This window comes from Bactrocera oleae, chromosome 2, assembly GCF_042242935.1.
Source record: "Bactrocera oleae isolate idBacOlea1 chromosome 2, idBacOlea1, whole genome shotgun sequence".
In the NCBI taxonomy this organism is placed as follows: domain Eukaryota; kingdom Metazoa; phylum Arthropoda; class Insecta; order Diptera; family Tephritidae; genus Bactrocera; species Bactrocera oleae.
This window is the reverse complement of record NC_091536.1, coordinates 70,531,671-70,547,434: the sequence shown is the minus strand read 5'-3', so window position 1 is coordinate 70,547,434 and position 15,764 is coordinate 70,531,671. Positions and strand designations below refer to the sequence as shown.

Sequence of the window (15,764 nt, the reverse complement as noted above, 5' to 3'; positions counted from 1 at the left end):
CAAAGGTGTGATGGGATCAAGCAGCCGTTAGAAAAGGAGACCAAACCAAAGGCGACTGATATGAAAAAATAGACAAAGAGCGCCTATGCTGTGGCAGGAGGCACGCGCCAAAACTAGTAATATTTGCAACAACAAAAACAATCATAAGGAAAATGACAATACATGCAGAAACAACTGCTGCGCTGAAACAACTATGTATACACGGAGAATGCCGAAGGAGTCAGCGAGCTAAACTGAAGCGCGCAGAGGCAGGGAGCATATTGAAAAAGATCATTAATACAAACACATTGGAGTTGTAAGGACTCGAATGTAGTTTGTGAACAGCTGTCAGCTGCTTGAAGTTGATTCCCCTTCTTCAGTCGGGTTTAATAATTTTGTCCTTGTGTGTTTTTAATTGCAGCGCCAACAAAGGACTTCAAACTATTGAAAGGTACTTACCTATAAACATATTCTTGTTGTGTGTGCTATGCAACAGGAAATCTTTTATTAAAGGAGAAGTATTTGCGAGACTACTTTACTGCGCATGTAAATACCCTGCAGGAAAAAAAATTGTGCTGATTGAATAAATATTTATTATTTCAGGATCCAGTGCAAATTACACAAATTCTTAACAGTTTGTAAACGCTTAAGGTATTATATATTCAATGTGAATCATATCACAATGGTTGTAAATTTAAAATAATATTCAAAATTCAAGGAAAAGATAATAAAATATGAGAATAAATAACGGTTATACAACAATCAACCATTTCTTAAATACTTTATTCCGCTTATGGGTTTCTTAACTAATTCGAGAATCTCGAAGAGGTTAGGGTCGAGCAAGAGTATTTTCATGCGTCCATGGACGAAAGATTGTTAATTTCAAATAAGCTTGGAGTTATAGAAAAACTATGTAAAGGATGTAAACAAAAACTTTTTAGAACATTGAAGTCTTAAATGCGGTATTTTCTCATATGGAAAGTGCGAGAACGTGTACTAGTACTGAAACTCAGTGCTTTTAAAGTTAACCAATTTTGTTGCCGAAGAACTTTCCTGTAGGGTATTATCAAAGTAGAAACTCAATTTATAAACTTATGTACATACAATCATATATTATTTGAGTATTGTGATACAGAACGGATATAGTAGAAGTTTAAAAGATTTAGTTTTAATAAACTGGATATTCACGAAGACTCTGCCATTTCCAAAAAAAAATCGTACATTAAAGTTCATTTCCTTCTGAATGCTTAAGATCAAAATACCGAATTCTGCACTTTGCTTAATTGTTGCCATTTCATTTTGAACTTCGGAGGACCGTGATAGATGGTAGTCATGAAAAGCTTTAGTTGCTCTGCGCTTTGCCTAATTTACCTATATATATATTGACAATCAGTTCAAGCTAGCGAATTAAAATTTTAGTATAGGCAGGCTCAAAGTGCTTTGTCGATGTCTTTTTGATCAATACTTAGCAGTATTTAGGTGACACAATGGACCGACATTCTTAGCTATCACAGTGGGAATCATTTTTGAATTGCCTTTTGAACAAATTTAAGATCTTCACTTTTGTTACTTTTTCCTAGCCTTGATCTCGTGTTTAGTTTTCGAAGTATCATGAAATCTTTTATCTATGTTTTAATGAGTTCTGCGGACAACAGTTGGGATTAATACCACTTTAAAGTTATCAACCCAATTTAGTTTATGAATATATATACATATGTATATGTATAAATAATATGATATAAGTCATTCTCAATTTTTTTAAACCGTATTTCTACTGTACTCAAGCTCAATTAATATTAAAACTGTTTGTCATAACCGAAGCTTCATCAGCATGATCGCTTATCTATTTAACAAATTGGTTATAATTATAAAATAATTGTTAACAGCTATTAGTGGCTCCGAAAATGTATGCTCTCATGCTCTCATCATTTAAGCAGTGTCATTGCCTATCACAACAGTTTATACGTTTTGATAACTGCATATGTTTGTGTAGCAGGTGTTTCGCGTTGCGGTTGTTAACATTTTTTATGGTTAACTTGCAATTAATTACCACATTAAATTAATTATATCGTCGAAAAAGTAATCGTTTAGTTTTTTGCTCTGAATTTTTTCGGAAAATAAATAATCAAAATGTACATATGTATATATGTATATTTTGTAGTTTTGAATAAATTATATAATGATGTGCATTCTAATGTTTATATATTTCCATACTCACTTTTTGAGGTAGTCCAACTTTTGTTGTTGCACCTTAAGATAACCATCTAAACTATTTATTAATACCGATTCAGTCTCAAGCAGTTCTTCCATCTCTGCTAACGCCGTATACACTTCGGAATTGGTGCAACGGATCGTCAATGTAGAGATCACGAAGCATATTGACAAAAGTTTTGATAAGTGTGTTATCGTCACGCCTCCTTGGTTGGGATACATTTCGGTGGTGAATAAAAGGCGTAACTGCTAAAGGCGTAAGGGATTTCTGAAATCAGACAAAATAATGCGCTTTTTAATATTTTTTTTTTGTGAATTATTTTTTAATGATGCTTAGTGCAAATCGTGCATTAAATTTTCAGAGCTTATTGCTTCATCGACACGATTTGTCGTGTTAAAACCTATAGAGTTGAGTATAATGGTGGTTGTAAATAAACTGTTTGAGCACTCATAAAGGTTTTTTCGACGTTAATTATATTTCAAAATTTTATAATTATTGTAATTGCATTGTATTTCAACCAATTTATCAAAAATACGATGGAAAAATTATACAGACGAGACATTCAACTTGCAAAGTAAAGCTTTAATTTTAATATTTTTGTCATTTTAGATTGAAAATTTGTTGACAGGTTTTGACGCTAATTCATGTTTTGATGAAAGCAAAAATATATAATTTTATATACACATATCTACAAGTATTTATATGTATAAAGGAATCATAAATTTATGTAAATAATTTATTTCACACCCATCTAGGAATACCTTTTATTTTTAAATATTTGAATATCTTTTTTTTTGTTTTATAAGGAATATCCATTGACTGAAACGTGTTTAACTAAAATCAATCTAGTTGAAGCAAAATAAAAATGCCATAAAATAGCAATAAGCTAGACTTTGACAGTGGAAAGAAATAAACCAACAAATTTCTCCCAATTTAGTTGAAAATCTAGAACTGCAAGCCATAAAAATATCGAAAACAACTGCAAATAAATGTTTTCTATTGTACATCAAAAAATTAAGTAAAATATCATTTCTTTTGTACCGTTAACCCAACATCAAACTCAAGACTTCATATTTTGACTACGAGTTTTAAAGTTATGTACTGTAAATTCTTTTAAGAGTAGAAAGTAGGAACTAGTAGAAGTACTACACAATTGAACTAAGTTTTGTTTTGCATATTTTAGATCTGTTTTACTATTGTGTATGGCTCAAATGATAAGTGAAAACGCAAATTACTTTTTATTCTTTGATTTTAAAAGCTTATAATTTAATTGGGTTCACTAAAAGGTTTTTTGACACAGAAAAAAGAAAGAATCGTAGCACAATTGAGTATGAGTCAGTGTGGGCGTTGAACCACAAGTGCTGCTTGTGGGTTTGAAAATTTCGTAAAACTTGTTCGATTGACTACTCTCCAATGCTTAGCGAATCGACAGCTATAGATAAAAACTTTTGTTAGCGAATTCGTTAAAAGGCACAAGCTGTAATAAAAGGTTAAATTCATCTAAGAATAAAAATCCTAAAAACACTACCAATAAACATATTACAATCGGAACTTCGGCATTGGAAAAAAATTATGATTATAGAGAGGAAGAATCCTAAGAAAAAACCGAGTTAACTTTAATTAATTGAAAACAAAACTTCAAATACGAGCAAAACTAGCCACACTCATTGCTTTGAGATATATCTACATACATACAAATCCATGCCGAATTGTTGCTTCTTTGAATCTAAACGGAAATTAAAATGCATTTCAACATCAACAACATATACATCTTCTTTAACGAATTTAAATTAATCACATCAGCAATGCAAGTCTCGTCGCACAGCATATTCATTAGCGGCAATTACAAGTACTTACAGCTGATTACTATTACACTGGAAAACAGTTATTTTGTTTTATGAAGTTTCTTACCCGATTATTTTATGATTTTGTCACGCTGATTATTAATCTGTAGTAAATTTTTCTATAGCAGCTCTAGTTTTGGAAATGTTGCTAAAAATACTACAATTTTAGAACTAAAAAATATATTGCTCTTACTTAACATAAAACAAATTTCTTTTATGTGCTTTTCTTGCATGAGTGGAAACATCAGTCTTGTTTTGAATGCTCCAGCAGAAACCAGCCATCATATTATATTATATTTGCACTCAAACGACCCTGATATCGCTATTCCATAGTACGAATATCCTAATGAAAGCATTCTGCTTGTTCTTTATGTGTTCAATCCATTTATATTTATCCTTATCTGTCATATAATCCATTCAGATATGTCATACTTTACTGATTATATGACAGATAAGGACAAATATGAATGGAATAAATGTTGGTGCTTTATTAGTTAACTAATTTGAGGACCGTCAAAAATACCAGCTTTAATGTTTTCTGTGTTCAATTTCGCAAATATTTTACTGATATATTTCAAACGTTCCCTCTCCTGGTTTAGAGCTTTTACCAACTATTTTATCAGACCTAACTTTATTTATAGAGAGGTAATATAATGCGGTCTCTGGCGACTAGAAGGACATTCACCATACTACCCGGTACTAAATTCACACTCAAAGGCCAAGCTTTTTAGTCTAGTGTTTTGTCTTGGCTAGGCTATCCCATAAGCATATGAAACAGGGGTATTCGATATATCCCTCTTGTTGACCCAAAAGAAAATTTAGCATTTTAAGATCGACGCCTATCAGCCAGTTACGTTCTAGTATGTACTTCATTTTCTCTATACAAATAGGTCTTTCTAACAGAATCAGACGCATTTAAACGGCAATATCTAAACATATGGCCATCATAAATAGCCCAAAAACTATTCGGATCATTTAAACAAGTGCTTCCTAATGTAGACATAGCGATTTATTTATGAAATTTAATATTTTGTTGCCCTAAAAATTAATTCTAATAAACCGAGTAACGATATTTACGAAGTACCTGTATCACTAAAACTAGAGCTGCAAAAAGAAACTGAGGGTAGATTTGAAATGAGCGAGGTCAAATAAGTAAGAAATATTTTATAAACTTCATAAAACAAAAAAGTTTAATTTTGTTTACCCGTGTTATAAATGAAGCTCACCTCATTTAACATTTAATGTTATAAAGTTGCTTTTGTTGCTCTATCAAATAACTATAAAAAATGCAGTTCACTCAATTGGTTATCAATTATACCAAAGCAACTCTGCTGAAATTGTTATGCAAATATGGTAGATGCGAGTCAGCAGATAAAACTTATTTATATTTTTAGAATATAAATGCTCATAAAATGTACTTAAAACGTAAAAGTATAATGTACCGTTTTGTGAACATACATAAAAAAGCTCACCAACCATGACTCTTAATATTTTTTAAAATTATGAGAAAGACAGCAATTATTGAAGCCAGTTTTCAACAGCAAAAAATTAAAGAAAAAATGTTGGCAAAAAAATTTTTAACAGCAAATTTAATAAAATAAATATTTTTTTGTAAGTTTTTATAGAAAAGTGTTCTTTATATAAATTTAGCAGGTAGAAAGTCATATAAAAACATATATATGTGTTATATTTTTATTTTTACAAGCTTTCAGTCACGTAACTCAACCATAATCATTATCATTCGCTTAAATCAACGACTTTCTAATATCTAAAAACAGAAATTAAATGTCTAACTGTTCATCGTTTCTAATCAGCACGGCATATCTTGACTTATTAACATTTCATTCTAAGAACTCATTTAACTGTCTTGTTTAATAGCCATGGCTTTGAAGAGTGCTTTTGTAATGGCCTTCAGTTTGCTAAAGATGTACGGTTGATTGAGATGATTAAAAAAAATAAACTCTTCATTCTAAGTTCTGATTAATGACAATAACTCTTAAACTTATTCATATGGAGTACATTTTATAGTTGTAGTCACTTTTATAGCTTTTGAATGATTGCTGACAACGACTTTATACTGCCGAAAACCGTTTCAAACGATTTATTTTCGAGAATTCTTGATGTCAAGTAGTAAAAGTAGCTCGTAGAGAACTAAATAAACCCATTGATTGCTTTCTTTGTTATGAGTATAATATACTTAGTCTTGTCATAACTTCTTTTCAAGTTTAAGCTGGTTTGAAAATTAAAATTATTTTTAATAATACATATCTTAAATGAGCGATGTGCACAATTTTATTTTAAATTTTCACCTTTTGCTATCACAAAAGCCCTAAATTGAGAACAGAATCTTGCTGAAAGATCCAATGCTATCGATCGTAGATAGTATTGCTTAACTGCTTTATCACGCCTTCGAAAACATCATACTAGTACACTTTTACCCTAGTTTAAAACCTTTTCACAGACTTTATCAGAGACGCCACACCAAACCATTACATTGACCACGTTGAACCGTTGCAATAACATTTTTTGGTTCTTTGAAAGTATTTGCGTAGATTTTGCCGTTTGTTTATTAAAAACTTCTTCAACAGTGAAAATTTTTTCATCTGTAAAAAGGAAACGCTCTGAGCTGTTGATTGCATGCCATTGAAGAAGCCCTTTACATCTGTGGAGCCTAATTTACTTCAAGCGCGTTGTCAGAAGGTGACAACGGTAGGCTTTCATGTGGAAATCATCTCGAATAAGCCTTTACATTGATCTGAAGTAATCACCCCAATACGACTTGCTGTAGCTCTCCACTCCAGTATTAATACGCGAAAGCAAACACCGAACTGATTTTTGTGTACATATAAGTATACACTGCATATAAATGATAATAAAAAAATAATGGCACTTTATTCTGCGAATTGTCCTCATCGCAAGCATTGTAAACTTTATAACACAATTTATGGCAAGACTAAGTATATCGTGAAAAATATGGTAGAATAACCGTTTTCTTTTGTTCACTTCTTTGCTCGTGATATGACAGCTTACTATTCTATAATAATTAAATAGCGACAGTCTTTTCGAATTACATTAGTTGCTTGATTCAGTCACCAGTAGGAAGAGCTACCTCCAGCCAATGTTAAAGGATGTGTTGATACCTCATTAAAATACCTATTCTGTTACTGTTTGGTTATACCAATCTATTGTATTTATACCAGTTATTTGTTCCGTTTGTCGCTCTCCAAGGTTTATACAAGCATATTTAATGAGAACACTACCGGTTCTAATACAAAATTAGCTGTTGAGAATCATAAAGTGCAGCATAGATATTAAAAATGATAAAAATTACAAAGTAATCCCAACGAATGTGGAAGGCTGGTCAACATGATACCGTTACCGTTGTTAGCATTGACATCAAAGTTCAACAGCCACATTATATAAATGTGTTTTTAACCGTTAACTGCATGTAGGGGCGAGTGAATGAACTGAGAGTAACCTATTTCGAATTTTATGTTTAACTCAGCAGCCAGCCAAAACGGTCATAAGCCGTGCTAACACATATACTTTGATATACAAGTATGTTATTTACGTACGTGTGCATGTGTGCACATATGGTAAGCCATATAAGGCGGCTTTTGAGATGCAAATTAAGCAGACACAGCTGCGAGGCAATAGAGTGACGCGAAAAGTTCAAAATAGCGGAACAGTAATTGTTAAAAAAACACAATAAGTTGAAATGATTAATTGCATGGATAAAATTTATATTTCAAAATTACAATTCTTTGCATTTTAAAATATAAATCTATGTATGTAATAAAATACATGTACATATATCGCTACAAAACAATGCATTACAGAAGTAACAATAATTTAATTTAATGTGATTTATTTATACAAGCATTTGCCTAGATATAACGGTTTGTTGAACTAATTAATTTTTTTTATCAGAGAAATTTTTTTTGTTACTTTTTATTTTAAACCGAAAAGCAAGAAACGCAAGCTTTGCGCAAAAACTGGTTCATGGTTTTACAAATTCAGCTTTATTTGTTAATTATTAATTTTTTATTTTAATTTTCTTTTATTTTTATTTTAATGAAATACTAATTGGCTTATTTTTATTTAGTCAAGTTACACGTTTAAGCTGAACTGTAGTCAATTACTTAGCGGATTTTTTTAATTGTGTTAGGTTTTACAAACTTTTGATAGCTTTTTAAATTGTCTCACGCTCTTAAGATTAAGCATGCGGTAGAGAGTAGAGCAAATTATGATCAAATAAAAAAAATGGTAAAAAGTGTAGGCGATCTCATTCTTATGTTTTCTGCTACGATCGCTGCTTTACTCTTCATCTCGATATTTAATTTGAGTGCGTCAAAAAAGGGGGCTTACAAGTTTTAAACTGAGCTCGAACGCCGCTTAAAGCTATAACATTACCAATGTTTTTTTTTTTGAAAAGCAATGAAAACCAAGCGAATAAAAATTAATTAAATTTACAAAATTCAAATAAATCCTTTTAGATATGTGATATTTTTATACAGGATCCCTAGACTATTTTGACGTTTCTAAGAAAGAATATCGATTTTAGTATCAGAAACCTACAAAACCTAACTAAATTTGATAATGCCAATGCTCTTGTGTTTTGAGCTAACGTTTTCCATTAATACATTCATCGATCAGGTCAAAACTATAATATATCTATATACGTGTATATGAACTAAAATTTTGAGAACAAATACATTGCAGGTAGAAAAACACTCATAACACTCTCTTCTTGAGAGCAATATCTTCGTATTATATCAAACGATTTTTTCAAACTCCAGACTTGTCTATTCAAAGTGTGTACCGTCAACTCACAGGTCTTTCTTATCAAAACTACTAAATGATTTTAAGATAATCGAAAGATCACTGAATTGATAAAGTATTAAAAACTAGTTGAAATAAATTGTAGATAACGTAACTCTGTCAAAACTACTCATAGCTTTATGAGTATCGATAATTTTTTAAATTTTCTCACATTGCAATAAATATGGCACACCCTGTAATAATACGTAACCATTGATTTATAACATCTTCTGCAAATTTTTGTTTTATTGATTGTACTGGCTGGGCGCATAGCTTCGCGAAACGTGACTTTAGAAATGTCAGGCTTTTGTTTAGATATGTGTGTACAATGTTTCCCAGCCGAAGCGCACCTAAAAAAAATTTTACATAAAAAGACGTTAGCTTTAGCTGCACCGAAGCAATAATCGCCTTCAAAGGTACATTTCTTATAGTAGAAAAGGGTATAAAGATATATTGATCTTGATCGGTTAGTTTGTATGGCAGCTATATGTTATAGAGGTCCGATATCGACTGTTCCGACAAATTAGCAGCTTCTTGAGGAGAAAAGGACGTCAGAAAAATTTCAGGTGGATGGCTCAAAAATTGAGGGTCTAGTCACCCATATACAGACAGACAGACGGACATGGCTAAATCGGCTCAGTTTGTCATGCTGATCAGTTATATACGTATGTCTTTCTATGGTCTGCGACGTTTGCTTGTGTGCTATAAACTTTGTAGCAAACATAATATAACCTGATCAGGTTTTAAAAGTAGATATTATTATGTAATTTTGTACTTATGTACTAGTCTCTGCAATTTTAAAAATAAAGTGGGTTGTTCTTCTCCAAAGAGTAGCGGGCTATATTGACATAAGAAGATGAGCCGGTTTATCAACCACAGTTACTACTTTAAATTATTGTAGACGTTTTAATAATACAAGTATGGACTATTGGCGGGTCAAAACGATTTACTTTAGCGCTAGTTTGTTGCCGCATACTTTGTTTGAATGTCGATTATGTATTGTATATTAGTATTTACAGAAGAATGTAACTGCTGTACCCTAAGAATAACTGCAATGGCACATGCATACGTTTATATAACTGTTTTACCACTGACAATCGATGGGAGAGTACACTCTTATGTGGAAGAAACGTGCAACATGGGTAAGCCACAGCCGCTTAAGAAGTGAATGCCTGCAGTTGCACACAATAGTATTGATAAATAATTTATTGCAATGAAGAAAATGGCAAATGTGTTTAAAATACCATTCAACTAAGGTGCCGCTATGAAAATCGCACAGAAGCATAATCGTGTTGCCACCGCAAGTGGAGGCAAAAACACAAACAATTTAACGTGTTGAAAGCTTACATTGAATAATGATGTGTAGTCTAGGTTTGAATTACGAAATACATGACACTTTCAAGCATATATAGACGATTTTACGTATTGACAAGCCACAATGTATGTATGTATGTAGCACTTTAACGAATTTTTAATTCCAAATTGGGTTGCCGCATGAATTGGAATATAATGAGGCATACCATGCGCAAAAATCATTTAATTACTAGATTGAATTGCCACCTTTGTTAGTAGAGTTTCAGTGGGGAATATACTTCAACCCATTTCCTCATACGACTAATTAGTGCAACCTAATTAATTTCACTCATAATGATCGAATCGCGCTATTACGTAATGCATTTGATTATGACTACGAAAACTTGATATGCAACATTAAGTTGCAGGTGTGAATTTGTGTGTTACTTGTGAATACCGTAATTTTTTTATTGCTTAGTTATTGTATTGCACCTTCAAATGCACATGTTTACTTATAAAAGCGCACAGCAGTACATACATATATACCACATGTATACATAAACCTCAGTGATGAGCGCATGCAATGCAAAAGTTTACAGTTACGCCAAAAATACAACGTTCAATTCAATGTATTATTTAATATTTGTATATATGTTTCTATTTATGGGTTGTCTTTTTAGAGGTATAACATTTCGAAAGACACTATATTCTTATACTGTATATGAAGCCCACTGCTGAAAACAACATTGGCGAGATTAGACCACCTATACTGCAGGAGGTGATGTAAAATGCCACGAGACCGAATGAAAGCATAGCAATATTGAAACATATAAGGTTGTCATATATCTCCCTTCCGCTTTTTTGTCTTTTGAATTTCGAGGCTATGTACAAAGCGCTACAGTGCTCGTATCTGGCAACACTATACATAATTTGAAAGGTCTTGACATAACCTACAAAACAACGCTATGCATGATTAGTTTGGATATTGCGTTCAACAGTTATAGACGTGTAAGCATGGAGTTCACTAACGCCGAAATTCGCGCTATTTTAAAGTTTTCCTTAGTTAAAGGCAAATCCGCTAGAGAAACGTTCCGTGAGATTAATGGTGTTTTGGGGGAGCTCGGATGGGAGGTTTTATCGCATCCACCATATAGCCCAGACGTAGCGCCAAGTGATTACCACCTGTTCCTGTCCATGGCGAATGCCCTTGGTGGTGTGAAGTTGAACTCAAAAGAGGCTTGTGAAAAGTGGCTGTCCAAATTCTTCGCAAATAAGAAGGGGGGCTTCTACGAGGAAGGTATTATGAAGTTGCCGTCTAGATGGAAACAGATCATCGAACAAAACGGCGCATATTTTAACTAAATCCGATCACTGTAACACTTTTTATAAAGCATTGAATGAAGAGCAAAAAAGCGGAAGGGAGATATATAACAACCTTATATATTGCAATTACGCTATTTGGCATTAGAATAACAAGACTTCGTACTAAAAAAATTCTCTGAAATCTATTTTATTTCTTAACTCAGTGTGGCTTGTGGACACATCTAAGATAAGTATCAGCAAAGAAAAAGTACGCCATATTTTATAGTTTTTCTTTTTAAAAGCGAAACCCAAGTCAGGCGACTGAAAATGAGAATATTGTTTATAGTTTTGATAATTTAACAGCAAGCGTAATTTTGGTTTTTTCGATTCGGTTCCGGTAATTTTGATGTCAAATATATATCTATCAGGACAATGTCAGGCCACATACAGATAGTAACTCATCAGGTTCTTATGCATGTACCTTGTAGTCCGAGCGAAGTGATTACTACCTGTGTTTATCTATCGCTATTGCATCAATTTCGACTCTCCAATGGAATGGCAACATTTGAAAATTTTTAGTCGGGAAATTGGTGAAAACTGGAAGGCATCGAAGGTGGTTTCGCAGATATGGTGGCTTCTAGTTCAAACATTAAATGAAATGAAATTTTCGAAAAGACGATATATTAACTACAAATCTTATAGCGCCAAAAACAGTCTTTATATGAATGTACATACATATATATGTATATACAAACAAATATACAAGTATGTGTACACATACATAGTTGTGTCCACTTGCATAGTGGCATATATTTGATGCGGGAATTGGCAATGTAATTAATAACACTCTTTGTGAATATGTGTATATTTCATAGTTATGGAACATAAAATGTATTTATTTACATACATATGTGTATATATATTTGCGCAAATTAATCGCAAGAATATCTATTAGTATGCATGAATACTAATTTACATAAATATAGTCAGTTTCCTATAATTGAAGTTGTTAATGCTTGCATTTTATTGAAATACGTATAAATTTAATAGTGATGAGCTTATTCAGATGTGAGATATAAAAACCTCACGAAAACTATTTTTACAATTATTTGTTAATGACTTCGATGAGGGTTCAATGACGTACAGCTGATTGGCATAACGACGTGTACTAGCTACTTTATAGTACGAACTTTTAAGCTTCTGATGGCAGACTCTAACTCTTTATTATTTGTAAAGCTATATATTGCGTTATAACCGAAGTTATCAATTACAAATAATGATAGAGAAAATAGTTTTAAACAGCAGTAATCCTCCGACAGACAATAAGAAGCCTCCGTAAAACATTCTTTTAATAAAAATCATTACCTTCGACAAGCTTTCCTGGCAAGGAAAATCTCCTGTGAAAAGTTCCATTCAGAGCCAGACTTAGCTGAAACTCCCTCTTTTTCATTGTTTTTAGATAAAATAATATAATTTCCACATATTAGACTTCCAAAGGTATTTTTTCTCGACTCGCAAGGTTATTCCGCCCATTAAAAAGCTATGAAATTACATACTACACAAAGACTTACTGATTAATTACGTATTTTGGCGAATTATAACTGACGTACGAATCACAAAGCGTAGATGTGAATGCAATTAAACAAAAGCCTCTGATTTGACGTTTAAAATTAAAATGAAATTAATAAAAGTCAATTACACACAAAAGTAAAAATACGAGCTTCACAACAAAAACAAACGGTCAAAAAATAATAATAATATTAAAAAATCTTTTATTTTGGCAAATTCAAAATGCGCGAACAAAATGAACAAAGCGCAACCATCTGTATTGCGCTGTCAGCAAATGAGGGTCAGAGGTGTTGAAACCCACTTCTAACTCAACGCGACATATGAGTAATTTACAGGTAGCTTTTAACTGCCAAGCAACAAGTGTTTTTTGTTATTTGTTTATATAATTTTTAGTGACAGAGTTGACACAGAATCGCGCGGTTAACCCTAAGCAAGAAAAAAATCAAGCCATTTTATTTATCAGATATGTGGATAGCGCTTAGTAGATCCCTGCAGGAAATTTGATATTTATTTTATCTTTTAAAAACACGAAGATTCACTTATGCTTTCATGGAAGCAGATAAACTCCGCGGACAGTTGTGTTCAGCAAAAATCAAACGATTTTACAAGGCTCAAGTAAATGCTCCCGGGCTCCAGCTTAGAATTAGAAGCTTCACTTTCACTTCTAAATGAACGTACACTGGAAACTCTGCCTGCTGTTGAGATAGCTTTGTCAGCACGAGCCATTATTGTCATCCTTCAAGGCTTAAATCAGTTCATCATCATCAAAAAAGAAAAAAAACCTGAACAGACTCATCAATTTTCTTAATTTTCTTGTACAACTTGTGTCAATTATGCGATAGCACTCTAAAATTCAACCACAAAGTAGCCACTGTGTACGCTGTATGGTAAAGTAAGAACACTTATTATGTGGTGTTGCCAAATTAGACAATGAACATAAATACATACATTGATGTGGCAATGTATGCATCTCTAATTATTTTTCTTTGCCACTACTTTTTGACTCCATTTCGGAGACTTTTATGACCTTTTTTCCACAATCAACACGAACTAGGCTATTCGTTGTGAATTTTCGATTGTAAAACTTCTCTAAAATAGAAATCGAAGGAAAAACAAAGAGACTGTAAAATAACATAATTGAGGCTTTGTAGCTATGCTTTCATACACATACATATACAAGTAATAGGTGTATATGCCTGTGTAGATTGCCAAAGTTAAGATTGTGTTGCTATAGAGCATCTTATTACAAAATTCGTTTCGTATAATTTACGTACGTATTTACGAAAATATGTATGTACAATACGAATTTCTCATATGTGCTGACCAACATAAGGTGGTATTTAAAAATTCAGTTGAAAAAGATAGGGACAAAAACTTTACCTGTCGTCTGCATACAGTTAAAGGCAAATTGATATACATATACATACTCTGTTTAATAGAAATAGAAGCGCAGTTCGAGGTGAAATATTTTTTAAGTTAAGTACTTTTGGAGGAACTTTTGCTTACAAATATATCATAATTACGATATGTCCTTTAGTCTGTAAATGATTTTATGTCATTACGTCACGTTTCTATACAACATACTAAAATAAACGTCAACCCCAATCTAATGCATTTCTGTATTTTGTATTAGATGGCAACTCTGTTTATTTTTGTAGCCGGAATATTTCTCTAATAAGTATTTAGGATATTTACTTTATAATATGGAATGTTAAATAAATAATTTGTTTCCATTTTTTTCCTTAAATAAAAGGTGGCAACTCTGGTTACATATTTTTCGTACATATAATGTATGTTTTCAAATATCTGACTATAATTGCCTATTTCCGTATCATAGCTAGTAAATTTTATTATTTATATATTTTATTCTTCTCATAGATAATGGCAAATCTGTTTTAATATTTTTTATGGCGAAACTTTCCTAAATACCTACTGCTTTGTACGAATATAGTAGCATATGATGTAAAATATATGTCTTTTGTTAATTTTAATTTTGTGTGAAAGTGACAACCCTGATAAAACTTTTTTATATACATTTAATATTTAATGACTTTCTCAAATATCTAGCTTTTAATATATATTAATTTTTATAGATTGAATTATGTAAGTTTTGTTATTCCGGAACTCGGCAACTTTTACAAAAATATCAAGACTTCTTAGAAACAATATCCATGTGTTTGAGTATATGAGAAGCATGCATATACCCATTTATCTACCAAATATGTACTTAGATAGATACCATTAAGTCTTTACTTAATTGAACGAAAACAACAACATTTTAAACAATTGCCACAAATGAAAAAAGTAAAAGAACACGATCAACCTGCAATTTTTTACGGAGTATTTTTCTCACACTGTCACATATTACTTCCTCAAACCTTTTTATGTTTTTCTTCATTGGAATTATCTTACGAATATACATATATTTATAGTATATATGCAACCAGGTATCCACTTTACTATAATGCTTTGCTTTTATTGTTTATCTTGCACTTTTTTTTACAATTTTGTGTTTTGATTATGCTTTCGTTTTTTCTTTCGTTCGACGCCAGCGTTTTTTTCTTAACACACTTTTTCTGGCTGACACAGCTAGGCTTTTGAACCAACAAATGAAATAGGTCTTAAGTACAAAAATATCTGCAGTCCACATATTTCGAATGTTTAGATGAGTCGTTATGGTTGGATTGGATGACTTCGACTTCTATTTTCCTGGTTAAATTGATATTTATTCGCATAATTACAGA

The 15,764-nt window shown here is 32.0% G+C and overlaps 1 protein-coding gene across 3 annotated transcripts in view; it reads right to left on the bottom strand.

The window, feature by feature from the left end:
* Positions 1-15,764, bottom strand: part of PH4alphaEFB (prolyl 4-hydroxylase subunit alpha-1) — a 41,475-nt gene that overhangs the window by 11,666 nt on the left and 14,045 nt on the right. For all 3 annotated transcript variants that reach the window (XM_036368165.2, XM_036368166.2, XM_036368164.2), the window contains exon 2: positions 2,198-2,458. In XM_036368165.2, the coding sequence (XP_036224058.1) occupies positions 2,198-2,412 (215 nt within the window). In that variant the 5' untranslated portion in view covers positions 2,413-2,458. The remainder of the gene's footprint in view (positions 1-2,197; positions 2,459-15,764) is intronic.